This window comes from Pan paniscus, chromosome 4 (genome assembly GCF_029289425.2).
Source record: "Pan paniscus chromosome 4, NHGRI_mPanPan1-v2.0_pri, whole genome shotgun sequence".
NCBI classification, from domain to species: domain Eukaryota; kingdom Metazoa; phylum Chordata; class Mammalia; order Primates; family Hominidae; genus Pan; species Pan paniscus.
In genome coordinates this window covers 122,204,073-122,220,127 of record NC_073253.2, presented here as the reverse complement: position 1 = coordinate 122,220,127, position 16,055 = coordinate 122,204,073, and the positions used below count along the sequence as shown (strand labels likewise).

The 16,055-nt window shown below is 42.8% G+C and overlaps 1 protein-coding gene across 2 annotated transcripts in view; it reads left to right on the top strand.

The window, feature by feature from the left end:
• Positions 1-16,055, top strand: part of MARCHF3 (membrane associated ring-CH-type finger 3) — a 148,843-nt gene that overhangs the window by 111,457 nt on the left and 21,331 nt on the right. The window contains exons 2-3 of one of the 2 annotated variants that reach the window (XM_034960430.3): positions 2,422-2,665; positions 5,494-5,698. In XM_034960430.3, coding sequence (XP_034816321.1) covers positions 2,478-2,665; positions 5,494-5,698 — 393 coding nt within the window. In that variant the 5' untranslated portion in view covers positions 2,422-2,477. The remainder of the gene's footprint in view (positions 1-2,421; positions 2,666-5,493; positions 5,699-16,055) is intronic. The other variant, XM_034960431.3, reaches the window with a different exon arrangement.

Sequence of the window (16,055 nt, the reverse complement as noted above, 5' to 3'; positions counted from 1 at the left end):
CCCTCCTTACCGTCTTCCAGTTCCATCAAGTAGAGGGAGGGAGCGTTTGGCCCTCTGAGCTGGAGTTATGCAAAACCCGAAAATAGACTCTCAGAGTGCATCTAGACATAATGATTCCATGCGGCAAGAAGGTCACTGTGTCTGCTTTTCCTGCCAATACACCCCTGGCTCTTAATCTATGGCTGCCTTGTGAAGCAAGAGAGCTGTGCCAGGAAGTTACACTTTGTGACTGTGAAGCATTATGAGAATGTAAAATCATGTCAATGGAGTTTTGTAAGGGCAGGCCAGAGGAGAGTAGTTATGCACAGTTTTAGAAGAGGACGGTCTTTTAACATCTCTTTGTTTTTCGGTCTGAAAGCTACCATAACTCAGTTTTTAAAAACAAAACAAAACAACTCTCTGGCCCCAGTCACAAATCAACTGCACCCTGCCAACCCTTTCAAAAAAATAAAAAGAAGATATCTACCCAGAAAATTTACTGGGGTTATCCGAATGGTGGGATTATGAGTGAGTTTTATTGTGTTCTTTGTGCTCTTCCATAGTTTTTATAACATACCGTATACTAATTGCTTTGTAATTTTTAAAAAAAAGCAAAAAATCCTATTTAACCTAGTCAGTTAGTTGACCTATACCAACTGACTGACTGTGCTGAATGTTCAGTATTGCTGGTCTTGAAAATGGCATGAGTGGGGCAGCCTCTGCCTGTGCCCCCACATCAGGTCTCAGACAAGGACTGGAGTCCACAGCCGTCTCTCCACCGTGGGTTCAGAAGGGCTGCTGGGCAAAGGCAGACGCAGACCCTGAGAGGACTCCAGGCAGCCAATGAGGGTGGGAAAGGGAGGCTGCTGGTGCAAAGCCAGCCAGACACCTCAGCAGCAAGGAAGGGATGACAATCACGTCCGATTGTTTTGGACAGTCAAGCCTGCTTGACATGTGCGTGTCGGGAGGGAAACTGTCAGTTTCATCAGGAAACACTGCATTCTTGCCCTGAGAACATCCAGTTGATGCACATTGTTCTGGAAGTTGGGAAGATCCTGTTTTCCAGAACCATGGGGATCAAGGAAAATGTAAGAAGTAGAGACAAATATCTGGGAGAAAACAACCCCTTGCGGAATTCCAGGAATCCTCTTGGGGTTTTGGGTTGTGCAAATGACAAGATATTTCATTTATTTAAGTCTGAGCCTTGACCACCTAAATGGGTTATTGATGTGAGCTCAGTCTGTCAACTAATCCTGCTGCTGTCTACTGAGCCCAGGCCATTTCGAGCTCGGGAGCTTGAGGTGAGCAGGCTAGCGCTCCTAGCCATGAAACTGTGTCATCTCACCTTTGGACAGAATTCTTCCTTCAAGTTTCTGTAAAAACCTCTATTTCTTATGTGTCACATGCTGACCTATTATTGAATCCAGTGGAGTTCCTCACTCCAGTGGGTCTGAGTGCTTTGAACTTGAGGTCATGACCCAAGCCTGCACCACACAGATTGGCAGCAGAATTCCTCACGGTTTATATGATAAACCATGTGCCTAGGAGGTAAGGCCCTTAATTGTAATGGATTATGTTTAATTGGTGATAGAGATCTCATTCATTATTTTCTCACGTTCTCCTATGTGTTTCCCTATGGTGATGCATATACATCTGCATTTTAGGCAGTACACAAACAAGACATCATGCTAACGTATTTATTGTCACGTTCATTAGAAAATAAAAGCTCATTAAACTCATGTCATGAATAACTTGAAGACAAAACTAAAATAGGTTCCATTTTTAAAGGAAGTTAATTTCAAGATGTATTGAGTAGAAAATTTTATTATGCAACAGATATGGCAAAAGTCGAAAGGTGGTACAGTCATTGAGTGATTCATGTTTGGCAAATATTGTCCTAGAACATACTATTAATACTTGGCCAAATTCATTTTTATTTTCCTTCCTTCTTTCTCTCTCCTTTTAATCTTAGTATCTCAGAATGAAGCTGCATGGAGAATAAATTGCTTACCAGAAAAAATAGTTCTGAATGTTTTTAATAATGATTTTAGTAACTTTTAGAGAGTGTCAACAAAGACATTGTTTCTCTGGCACAGAGCAGGGAACTGCTTATCTTCTCTTCAGATCTGGGCCTCAGAGTCATCATTCTGTCCCCTCGTGGAAAGCAGGGCTGCTAAATGTTTATATACACGGACATGCTTGCTGTCTTGTTCATACCATATCTGCTGTTTCTTGTGGGCTCTGTGTGTGTGTGTGTGTGTGTGTGTGTGTGTGTGTGTGTGCGCACTTGTATTAAACAGTAACAAGATAATGTGCCACATCTAGGCTACCCCTGTTATTTGTATTAAATAATGACATGATGATGATGATGTTGGTGGCCCATAATTCTCCATTTTCTATTAGCCACCCTGCCCAAGTAAACTGTTTTCTGATCTCTCTTAGATGGAAATCCTGTATGAATGTGGAAGCCATTAGCAGAGTAATTGCTGTCTGTTACCATGACAACCAGCCGCTGCAGTCACCTGCCCGAAGTCCTGCCAGACTGCACCAACTCAGCTGCACCCGTGGTGAAGACGGTGGAGGATTGTGGCAGCCTAGTGAATGGGCAGCCGCAGTATGTCATGCAAGTTTCAGCCAAGGACGGGCAGCTGCTGTCAACAGTAGTGCGGACTCTTGCCACCCAGAGGTAGTACCACAATTAAAATAAATGAATCTGTAATTGATCCAGAGAACTCTTTGTCAGATGGAAAATGCTAATGGGAATGTAATTAGTGCTCAGGTCTTTGTGTCAGGTGAGAGGAGGTGCTGGAAAAAAAAAAAAGACTACACGAGTTCTGTTATTGCCGTTTCTATAGCAATAGGATATAAAGCTAAAATTCACCTTATCAAGATTTCCCCTCAAAATCATACTTACAAAGAGCCAGGAGGGGAAGGAACCCACAAGATACGGGGTTGTTATTTTGACATTGTTATGCTCTCTTGTTGTCTCCAGTAGGTAACAAAGGTAGTCCTATTGGAACAGGATTAAGAAGGTATCTGATTTCAGGCGACCGAGTCAAAGTGATTGGATTTGTGGGCAAAACTTTTGAAGTGACATTCTTGGTGTGCATGTGGACTGGCATTGCCTGATGGAAGCGCTGTCCGGGGCTACTTTCTGGGTGGGTGTCTTCTTATCACTTGGAGGTCTCTTCTGCTGTCCTCTCCTTCAGCCTCAATGGTCCCCCATCCCTGACCCTTCACGCACACTCTACCCTATGACGTGCTATTGTGAAAACCTCCTGAGCCTTCCCAAGTGGTGAACTAAAGCCCAAGTGCAGGCTCTGAGCAGCTTGGAGACCACTTATCCTGACCAGCACTTTGTCTCCTCTTGTGCTCTTGTTGGATAGGGAGCTATGGGCTGCCAGGCTAATAGGAACTCCTTGGCTTCTCCAGCTTTTTCTCAGAATGGTTAAGTGGGACTTCTATGCATTTAAAAGGTGGATCAACATTGGATTTGCCCCCTAGTGTCAGTGCTGACACTTCTGACCTCTAACATAGGACCAGTCATTCACACCTTATTCTCTTACCTCTGTCTGAGTGATCAGTCAACCCCTCTGGTGCAGTGGCATCCCACCCTGGGCATGGTGGCCCTCAGACACTGAATCACACTCCCATGCATGTTGTAAACATTGCTCATATGCCCTCCATTTAAAATCTGTGCTGCTAGTGCAAAGGAAAAAATAGAAGAACCTTTAATATGTAATTTCTGACTCTTGGAGAACTTTTAACAATTGGTTAGGACTCAGAACAGGATGAGGCAGTGACTATCTTCGGTCCTCTGCGAACTGAGACTGGGTGACTGATGTGCCCCACTCACCCTTGCAAGCATCAAACAGCTCACTTGACCAGGAAGAGCAGGCTATGGTTGATGTGGTTGAGACCTGTGAGCCTCCGTGTGTGTGTGTCTGTCTGTCTGTCTGTCTGTCAGGTATTTTTACCTGCTCTCCCACCATGCGGTACTGTAAACCAGGTTTCAGAGTTTTACAGGCTCAGTGTAAATGAAGGAGGCCCAGAATCATGAGTTAAAAAAAAAACCTGTCAACTTTCTTTTCCCACTCGTGGGCACAAGTAGGCCTTTCAGGCTAGTGGGAGGGAGATCCTTTCCTTTTTTGATCTCCTTTTGGCCTTCACTCATTCCCAGGATCATTCTCAGAAAGGCCTTGGGAAACAGCAGTCTTCCATGGCTATTTCCATTTGGACCAAAGATAGTGTTCAGGAGGATGAATGGGCATGTGCCTGGGTCACTGTCATCTTTGGGAGGCATACAGAGAGGCAAGGGAGGGCAGGTAAAGAGGCTGGTCCTAGGATTGTCACATATCATGAGGACACATTTTAAAATCTGTTGCCCAGTGAAGAATAGCACAAGCAACATAAGACATCCATCAGAGAGGCATGGTCCTCTCCCAGGGCAGGGTACCTCCCAAGCAGTGAGGCCATCCTCGTTTGATCTTTCCATTGGCCACTGACTTACATGATGAGGGCCAAGTTATTTGATTGTCTCTGGCCTGAGATTTTCCTTGAGAGATAGTAGCTAGCATTAACTAGGCATTTGCTGTATGCTGGTCCCTATTCTAAGCTTCTAATCTGGGCTATCTTTTCACATGCTCACTGTCATCATATGAAGAAGGCACCATTTTTGTGCCCATTTTAGAGATAAGGAGACTAAAGCATGGGGAGATGAAGTTACTTGCCCAGAGTTATACAGGTAATAGACAGCAGAGTTAAGGTCTGAGCCCAGCCAGCCAGATTCTGGAGCCTGCACTATGAACCCCTAACTACACTAAGCTGCCTTTATGAAATGTGTAGGAGTGGTTTTTCCAAATTAAAGGCAGAACTCTAGACTGAGGCTACCTCAGTGGGACATACTCATTACTCGCTTTCAGTTTGGTATCTTTGGCATCCCATAGAGCATCCTGTGAAAGCTCAAAGGACAATCCACCACTCAGCTTTGTGCTGTGGCTCAGACTGCAGTTCTGTGTAGTGGCTGCAGGGTTGGTTGCTGGCTAACTTCCCTCCTCTCATTCTCCCACCCTATTGAAAAGAGAAATGAAAAGAACCTCTGGATATGCAAACATGTCCTGGTTTGGTCCAAAAGATTCAATTTGTCATTTCAAACAATTTCTCTTCTTAATGATGAAGGATGGTTATGATTTTTGGATTAGTAGTTGACCTGAACTACATCTATATTCAAGGCAAAAATATCCACTGCTTGTTTTCACTCACTTTTGATCCTGGGCCACACCCAGCTACTTTGATATTGGCAATCCCCTATTTCTTTGTGTTGTCACAAGTAGGTGACCCAAGTGCTCTAGAGTGCCCAGAATCATTTGCCCCATTGCCAAGGTCAAGTGTAGATCTAAGAGGTCTTAAAGCAGCTGCCTCTGGGGAGGGCCCAAAGGACAAGAGCTAGAGGGCCATCCACTTGGTGGAGGTTTCCAGCCCAGTGACCAGCAGGTGCCCCTCCTTCTCTTGCAGCCCCTTCAATGACCGGCCGATGTGCAGGATCTGCCATGAGGGCAGCAGCCAAGAGGACTTGCTCTCTCCATGTGAATGTACAGGGACCTTGGGGACAATTCATCGGAGCTGCCTGGAGCACTGGCTGTCATCCTCAAACACCAGCTACTGTGAACTCTGCCACTTCAGGTTTGCAGTCGAGCGCAAACCCAGGCCGTTAGTGGAGGTCAGTAAGTGGGGCACGTCCTGAAAACTTAGCTCTAATGAGCAAATGATGTCTGTTTTTATGCCTGGATCACAAGCCCTGTACAGCTTTACTGAAGCACGGTAATAGCTATGTGAGTGTGTGTGTGTGTGTTTGAGAAAGAGAGATGTAGACAGACAGACACGGAGAAGGGAGAGCTTGCTAGCTCACTTGGGATCCAGCAGTAGAAGGAAAGCAGAATAAATTAGTATAAGGAGAAAGGGCCAGTTTAGAGACTTGATCTCCATTTTTCAATCCCTGTGAAATGGAACCAACAGATCAAACATCTTCCTCCTTGCGCACCATCTGCCCAACTTGAAGCAGGAGATAAATGGGCATTTGGGTTGCATATCCTGAGAAGTCTTCATGAAAAAGTATAGCTCCATAGTTTAATGGATATAGACCCAGATGTCCTGGGTTCTGTGACCTCGGGTTTGTTACTTTACCTTTTGGAATTACTATAAGGATTAAAGAAATTAATATTATAAAACACTTAAAAGAATACAGGGCACATATGCAACGGTTTGAATAAAAATATTTTACTTGGGAAATTACACACAAACTTTTTTCAGCCAATAACCTAATGTTATTGAACTCTTGGCTGGGCGCGGTGGCTCATGTCTGTAATCCCAGCACTTTGGGAGGCCGAGGTAGGCGGATCACAAGGTCAGGAGATCAAGACCATCCTGGCTAACACTGTGAAACCCCGTCTCTACTAAAAATACAAAAAATTAGACGGGCATGGTGGCGGGTGCCTGTAGTCCCAGCTACTCAGGAGGCTGAGGCAGGAGAATGGCAAGAACCTGGATGGCGGAGCTTGCAGTGAGCCCAGATCGCACCACTGCACTCCAGCCTGGGTGACAGAGCAAGACTCCGTCTCAAAAAAAAAAAAAAAAAAAAAAAAAAAGTTGGATATTGGCAACAGTAAATATTTTAATATATTATGAGCCAGAACTAGCTGAAGGGAGCCAAAACATTGTATCTATGATTCAGACCTGCTCCTAACCTCCTTATTTCAGCAGCTAACTCAGTGAAGCCCTGGAATGAAAACTAGTGCTGGAAATCAAGAAGCGCTTCTTGTAGACTATTTAATAAGTGTGTTAGCACCCAGGCTTAAGATGCTAGAGAGCTTTGTAGCTCTGTGTATACATTCTCTTGGGTTTGACCTTGAAAATTAAATCAAGACCTATAACCGGGGCCTGTTTTAGCTGTTATGACTTACTTGCCAAATGGCACAAAACTTACTTGACTTGCCCCAATACACTCCATGCTTTGCTTAAGAGTCGAGATCTAATGACCTCTTAATTTAGCCATCTTGCCACTTGACATCCACTTTCAGAAATTCATATTCAGAAAGGGCCTGTGGGGAATTTGGCCTTGTGCCAGATTCATTGGGATTTAACATTTTAGAACTTAACTGCAGAGGGGGAAATATAATTAAATAATAAACAAAGGAGTTGAAGATTTCTCAAGCCTAATGGCAAAGTAAAAAGGAGCTTATTTCTCCTTTCCAGAAACTTTGTGGAACCTCCCCAGTTTGATATTGCAGCCTCTCCAGGGAAGCTGGCTTCCCACAGTGAGGAAGCCCTGCTTTGAAATAGACTCTATCCAGCGATCTTTTTAACTAGCGTTTCCCCAGTAAAAATCCCAGTGTATGTGCACGTAATATATAACAAAGGAGGGTGTGTGTGCATCTGTGTGTGCACACATGCATGTACATACCCTAATTTTTCTCAGATGAAATCCATGTGGCAAATCACCCAGTGATCTCTCTCAGTCTCAGAGAGGGTAACATGTACCCACACACACAGGGGTCTTCAGAGTTGCTGAGGTCAGGTCACAGACTCATTCCTGGATCTTAGGCAAGTGTCATTAAACAAGGAAACAAGGCAAATGACCTTGAGAATCTGTGAGGTGCTCTACAAGATTTAGGGCCTCGCCTACAAAAACTTCACCCAAACGGTCACCAGTGATGAAATTTTCATTGCACAAATGGAATGTGACAATTTTCAGAGTTAATGATGATTGAACAAGTTGAAAGTGAAAGGCAAACCTTCCCAAGCTGGGGGAGGCTGGCCGTTTGATCATCCCATGGCGAAATGAACTTGCTGTTTGACCACAAGCAATAAAAAGAAGTTGTCTTTGGTTTCTCAGCTGGAGGACAAATGAGAACCAGGTGCGGGCAGAGTTTTAAACAAATGACATTACTAATTGACTTTTCCCCTCTTATCAGAGGGCAGTTTATTCCTAGTGAGCATCTCTTCTCAATACTTTCACCTCAAGATAAACATGCATCTTTTTTTTAAGCAAATCAGCAAAACCTGCCTATTTGGGTTAAGGATTAGGAGTAGTGTTACTTTATTTCTCAGTTTTACTCTTTTAATTGCTTAATCATTACTTTGTTTACCAGTTGGATCTGCCTTCTCTTTAAAGCAAGGAAATTCCATAACATTTAATTTCAAAATCGATGTGACAATAACAGCTCTTGTTGCTCGAGGAAGCAGTTTAAAAAGTCATTTATAAATTTTATTTGTCAGCATCTAAACGCTAACATTGGTTGGAATTACTTTTAACACCTCAGACTTCCAGTTGTCAATAAACCTTCTCAGTCCTTCGTTCTGCATAACTGTTCATCCCCCTTCATGCCACCATTCCTAAGACACTTCTTCACTTCCTTTTCTTATCTCTGCAGCCCGCAGTTGGATGTTCATTTTTAACTGGGCAGGAACCCAGGGCTGTTGTATGTACACTGGATGCTATGTGAAGTCTTTTTTTCTGCCCATAAGGGTGAGTTTCTACTCATAATGGCAAATCAATGCGCTGATTTTCATTAGAACCTCCAAACTGGGCATGCCCTCCTCACTTAGCCACTGGCCATCTGTGTGGGTTGGTTCGACTTCTCTAAGCTTCCCTGTGGAAGAGGGTGAGCAAAGAGCTCTCCATGACATCTTTTGGTCTCTATAAAGCTAAAAGTTATTGTTCAAAAAATGTGTATTCTACACTTAAAATGGATATACTGTATGGCATACAATTAGACCTCAGTGAGTTGATTATGTGTGTCTACTTACCTCTCTACCTACTTTACCTACCTTGCCTACCTACCTACATGGCCAGTCTAAATCTTTTAGTCTCTTTTACCCTAAATATTGGTGAATCCTTTTATGGTTAGTAGATATCTATTTACTACATTCTACTGGATCATTATTCATATTTTCTTGGTGCAAGGTAAGCCAGTATAACAAGAGCTAGTTTCAACCCAAGAGCACTACATTGCAATCATCTATGTTAGTTAGATGTGGATGAATTTCTGATGAAGTCCAACTAATGCAAATCTCATAAGGTCTGTGTCCAATCACACAAAGCTTGAAAGAAAAGCATTCAAAATGTAGATTATCGGGGGAACCTGCCCCCGATAGTCATGTAGGTTCTTTTCTATTTTCCCTAAGTGTTGGCCAGTCTGAGAAATAAAGGGACAGAGTACAAAAGATAGAAATTTTAAAGCTAGGTGTCTGGGGGGACATACATGTCAGCAGGTTCTGTGATGCCCCCTGAGCCGTAAAACCAGCAAGTTTTTATTAGTGATTTTCAAAAGGGGAGGGAGTCTACGAAAAGGGTGTGGGTCACAGAGATCACATGCTTCACAAGGTAATAGAATATCACAAGGCAAATGGAGGCAGGGCGAGATCACAGGACCCGGGCAAAATTAAAATTGCTAATGAAGTTTCAGGCATGCATTGTCATTGATAACATCTTATCAGGAGACAGGGTTTGAGATTAGACAACTGGTCTGACCAAAATTTATTAGGCAGGAATTTCCTCGTCCTAATAAGCCTGGGAGTGCTACGGGAGACTGGGGCTTATTTCATCCCTACAGCTTCGACCATAAAAGATGGCTGCCCCCGAAGCAGCCATTTTAGAGGCCTACCCTCAGGGACACATTCTATTTCTCAGGGATGTTCCTTGCTGAGAAAAAGAATTCAGCGATATTTCTCCCATTTGCTTTTGAAAGAAGAGAAATATGGCTCTGTTCTGCCCAGCTCACCAGCAGTCAGAGTTTAAGGTTATCTCTCTTGTTCCCTGAACATTGCTGTTATCCTGTTCTTTTTTCAAGGTGCCCAGATATCATATTGTTCAAAAACACATGCTCTACAAACAATTTTGCAGTTAATGCAATCATCACAGGATCCTGAGGCAACATACATCCTCCTCAGCTTACAAAGATGATGGGATTAAGAGATTAAAGTAAAGACAGGCATAGGAAACCACAAGGGTATTGATTGGGGAAGTGATAAGTCTCCATGAAATCTTGACAATTTATGTTCAGAGACTGCAGTAAAGACAGGTGTAAGAAATTATAAAAGTGTTAATTTGGGGAACTAATAAATGTCCATGAAATCTTCACAATCCAAGTTCTTCTGCCATGGCTTCAGCCGGTCCCTCCATTCAGGGTCCCTGACTTCTCACAATAGTAGATAGCAAAAAGATAGCAAAAAGGAGGAGCAGATGTAACACACATAAAAATACCATGACTTGTTCCCCTAAAATTTGTGCCTTGGCTCCAGCCTTTTGCCATTAATGCATTTCTGGTTGACCAGTTTGCCAAGGAAGCCCATCTTACGACAAGCAAATAGCATGCTTGTAACGTCAGTTTCTAGTGATGGAATATTTGCCACTAGGCTTTGAGACTCTCCTAAGACATGTATTCATAACATCCACCCTTGCCCAGAAAACTCGTGAAGTTATAGATCAGCTCAACAATGTTGTGATTTAAATGAAACAGCCAGGAAATAGTGGGAATCTGGGGGAAAGGCCTTCTAGGATCTGATTTTCCTCTGATCAGGGAGCCACAGTGATTTTTCACAGTAGAAGTGATTAAGTTTCCGTATTCCTATTTCCTCTACACACAACCAGCTGATTGATAAGAATTGTATGAACAATTTAAAAGCTGTTCCCTGTGAGTCAGAGGTTTAGCTAAATTGAAACTAGCATGTTTTCACACATAGCAGTTACCCAGAATAATAGGATATAAAGCTAGGGAGATGAGGATTAAGGATTTTTTTTCAAACTTTTTTATTTATTAACCTTTTTTATGAAGTCACTGGAGGACAATGGTTTCAAAGTGTGCCCAGAGAATAGGAACAGCTCTGGTCTACAGCTCCCAGCGTGAGCAATGCAGAAGACGGGCGATTTCTGCATTTCCATCTGAGGTACTGGGTTCATCTCACTAGGGAGTGCCAGACGGTGGGCCCAGGTCAGTGGGTGCGCGCACCGTGTGCGAGCCAAAGCAGGGTGAGGCATTGCCTCCCTCGGGAAGCGCAAGGGGTCAGGGAGTTCCCTTTCCTAGTCAAAGAAAGTGGTGACAGACGGCACCTGGAAAATCGAGTCACTCCCACCCAAATACTGCACTTTTCCGATGGGCTTAAAAAACAGCGCACCAGGAGATTATATCCCGCACGTGGCTCGGAGGGTCCTACACCCACGGAGTCTCCCTGATTGCTAGCACAGCAGTCAGAGATCAAACTACAAGGCAGCAGCGAGGCTGGGGGAGGGGCGCCCACCATTGCCCAGGCTTGCTTAGGTAAACAAAGCAGCCGGGAAGCTTGAACTGGGTGGAGCCCACCACAGCTCAAGGAGGCCTGCCTGCCTCTATAGGCTCCACTTCTGCGTGCACGGCACAGACAAACAAAAAGACAGCAGTAACCTCTGCAGACTTAAATGTCCCTGTCTGACAGCTTTGAAAAGAGCAGTGGTTCTCCCAGCACGCAGCTGGAGATGTGAGAACGGGCAGACTGCCTCCTCAAGTGGATCCCTGACCGCTGACCCCCAAGCAGCCTAACTGGGAGGCACCCCCCAGCAGGGGCACACTGACACCTCACACTGCAGGGTACTCCAACAGACCTGCAGCTGAGGGTCCTGTCTGTCAGAAGGAAAACTAACAAACAGAAAGGACATCCACACCAAAAACCCATCTGTACATCACCATCATCAAAGACCAAAAGTAGATAAAACCACAAACATGGGGAAGAAACAGAGCAGAAAAACCGGAAACTCTAAAAAGCAGAGCGCCTCTCCTCCTCCAAAGGAACGCAGTTCCTCACCAGCAACGGAACAAAGCTGGATGGAGAATGACTTTGAGGAGCTGAGAGAAGAAGGCTTCAGACAATCAAATTACTCTGAGCTACGGGAGGACATTCAAACCAAAGGCAAAGAAGTTGAAAACTTTGAAAAAACTTTAGAAGAATGTATAACTAGAATAACCAATATAGACAAGTGCTTAAAGGAGCTGATGGAGCTGAAAACCAAGGCTCGAGAACTACATGAAAAATGCAGAAGCCTCAGGAGCTGATGCCATCAACTGGAAGAAAGGGTACCAGCGATGGAAGATGAAATGAATGAAATGAAGCAAGAAGGGAAGTTTAGAGAAAAAAGAATAAAAAGAAATGAGCAAAGCCTCCAACAAATATGGGACTATGTGAAAAGACCAAATCTATGTCTGATTGGTGTACCTGAAAGTGACAGGGAGAATGGAACCAAGTTGGAAAACACTCTGCAGGATATTATCCAGGAGAACTTCCCCAATCTAGCAAGGCAGGCCAACATTCAGATTCAGGAAATACAGAGAACGCCACAAAGATACTCCTCGAGAAGAGCAACTCCAAGACACATAATTGCCAGATTCACCAAAGTTGCAATGAAGGAAAAAATGTTAAGGGCAGCCAGAGAGAAAGGTCGGGTTACCCTCAAAGGGAAGCCCATCAGACTAACAGCAGATCTGTAGGCAGAAACTCTACAAGCCAGAAGAGGGTGGGGGCCAATATTCAACATTCTTAAAGAAAAGAATTTTCAACCCAGAATTTCATATCCAGCCAAACTAAGCTTCATAAGTGAAGGAGAAATAAAATACTTTACAGACAAGCAAATGCTGAGAGATTTTGTCACCACCAGGCCTGCCCTAAAAGAGATCCTGAAGGAAGCACTAAACATGGAAAGGAACAACCGGTACCAGCCGCTGCAAAATCATGCCAAAATGTAAAGACCATCGAGACTAGGAAGAAACTGCATCAACTAACGAGCAAAATAACCAGCTAACATCATAATGACAGGATCAAATTCACACATAACAATATTAACTTTAAATGTAAATGGACTAAATGCTCCAATTAAAAGACACAGACTGGCAAATTGGATAAAGAGTCAAGGCCCATCAGTGTGCTGTATTCAGGAAACCCATCTCACGTGCAGAGACACACATAGGCTCAAAATAAAATGTAAATGGACTAAATGCTCCAATTAAAAGACACAGACTGGCAAATTGGATAAAGAGTCAAGACCCATCAGTGTGCTGTATTCAGGAAACCCATCTCACGTGCAGAGACACACATAGGCTCAAAATAAAAGGATGGAGGAAGATCTACCAAGCAAATGGAAAACAAAAAAAGGCAGGAGGTGCAATCCTAGTTTCTGATAAAACAGACTTTAAACCAACAAAGATCAAAAGAGACAAAGAAGGCCATTACTTAATGGTAAAGGGATCAATTCAACAAGAAGAGCTAACTATCCTAAATATATATGCACCCAATACAGGAGCACCCAGATTCATAAAGCAAGTCCTGAGTGACCTACAAAGAGACTTCCCACACATTAATAGTGGGAGACTTTAACACCCCACTGTCAACATTAGACAGATCAACAAGACAGAAAGTCAACAAGGATACCCAGGAATTGAACTCAGCTCTGCACCAAGCGGACCTAATAGACATCTACAGAACTCTCCACCCCAAATCAACAGAATATACATTTTTTTCAGCACCACCCACACCTATTCCAAAATTGACCACATACTTGGAAGTAAAGCTCTCCTCAGCAAATGTAAAAGAACAGAAATTATAACAAACTATCTCTCAGACCACAGTGCAATCAAACTAGAACTCAGGATTAAGAATCTCACTCAAAACTGCTCAACTACATGGAAACTGAACAACCTGCTCCTGAATGACTACTGGGTACATAACAAAATGAAGGCAGAAATAAAGATGTTCTTTGAAACCAACGACAACAAAGACACAACGTACCAGAATCTCTGGGACACATTCAAAGCAGTGTGTAGAGGGAAATTTATAGCACTAAATGCCCACAAGAGAAAGCAGGAAAGATACAAAATTGACATCCTAACATCACAATTAAAAGAACTAGAAAAGCAAGAGCAAACACATTCAAAAGCTAGCAGAAGGCTAGAAATAACTAAAATCCGAGCAGAACTGAAGGAAATAGAGACACAAAAAACACTTCAAAAAATTAACGAATCCAGGAGCTGGTGTTTTGAAAGGATCAACAAAATTGATAGACTGCTAGCAAGACTAATAAAGAAAAAAAGAGAGAAGAATCAAATAGACGCAATAAAAAATGATAAAGGAGATATCACCACCAATCCCACAGAAATACAAACTACCATCAGAGAATACTACAAACACCTCTACGCAAATAAACTAGAAAATCTAGAAGAAATGGATAAACTCCTCGACACATACACTCTCCCAAGACTAAACCAGGAAGAAGTTGAATCTCTGCATAGACCAATGACAGGAGCTGAAATTGTGGCAATAATCAATAGCTTACCAATGAAAAAGAGTCTAGGACCAGGTGGATTCACAGCCGAATTCTACCAGAGGTACAAGGAGGAACTGGTACCATTCCTTCTGAAACTATTCCAATCAATAGACAAAGAGGGAATCCTCCCTAACTCATTTTATGAGGTCAGCATCATCCTGATACCAAAGCCTGACAGAGACACAACCAAAAAAGAGAATTTTAGACCAATATCTTTGATGAACATTGATGCAAAAATCCTCAATAAAATACTGGCAAACCAAATCCAGAAGCACATCAAAAAGCTTATCCACCATGATCAAGTGGGCTTCATCCCTGGGATGCAAGGCTGGTTCAATATATGCAAATCAATAAATGTAATCCAGCATATAAACAGAACCAAAGACAAAAACCACATGATTATCTCAATAGATGCAGAAAAGGCCTTTGACAAAATTCAACAACCCTTCATGCTAAAAACTCTCAATAAATTAGGTATTGATGGGACGTATCTCAAAATAATAAGAGCTATCTATGACAAACCCACAGCCAATATCATACTGAATGGGCAGAAACTGGAAGCATTCCCTTTGAAAACTGGCACAAGACAGGGATGCCCTCTCTCACCACTTCTATTCAACATAGTGTTGAAAGTTCTGGCCAGGGCAGTTAGGCAGGAGAAGGAAATAAAGGGTATTCAATTAGGAAAAGAGGAAGTCAAATTGTCCCTGTTTGCAGACGACGTGATTGTATTTCTAGAAAACCCCACTGTCTCCGCCCAAAATCTCCTTAAGCTGATAAGCAACTTCAGCAAAGTCTCAGGATACAAAATCAATGTACAAAAATAACAAGCATTCTTATACACTAACAACAGACAAACAGAGAGCCAAATCATGAGTGAACTCCCATTCACAATTGCTTCAAAGAGAATAAAATACCTAGGAATCCAACTTACAAGGGATGTGAAGGACCTCTTCAAGGAGAACTACAAACCACTGCTCAAGGAAATAAAAGAGGATACAAAGAAATGGAAGAACATTCCATGCTCATGGGTAGGAAGAATCAATATCGTGAAAATGGCCATACTGCCCAAGGTAATTTACAGAGTCAATGCCATCCCCATCAAGCTACCAATGCTTGATGTGAAGAAATTTCCAATTTCTTCACAGAATTGGAAAAAACTACTTTAAAGTTCATATGGAACCAAAAAAGAGCCCGCATCGCCAAGTCAATCCTAAGCCAAAAGAACAAAGCTGGAGGCATCACGCTACCTGACTTCAAACTATACTACAAGGCTACAGTAACCAAAACAGCATGGTACTGGTACCAAAACAGAGATGTAGATCAATGGAACAGAACAGAGCCCTCAGAAATAACGCCGCATATCAACAACTATCTGATCTTTGACAAACCTGAGAAAAACAAGCAATGGGGAAAGGATTCCCTATTTAATAAATGGTGCTGGGAAAACTGGCTAGCCATATGTAGAAAGCTAAAACTGGATCCCTTCCTTACACCTTATACAAAAATCAATTCAAGATGGATTAAAGACTTAAACGTTACATCTAAAACCATAAAAACCCTAGAAGAAAACCTAGGCATTGCCATTCAGGACATAGGCATGGGCAAGGACTTTATGTCTAAAACACCAAAAGCAATGGCAACAAAAGCCAAAATTGACAAATGGGATCTAATTAAACTAAAGAGCTTCTGCACAGCAAAAGAAACTACCATCAGAGTGAACAGGCAACCT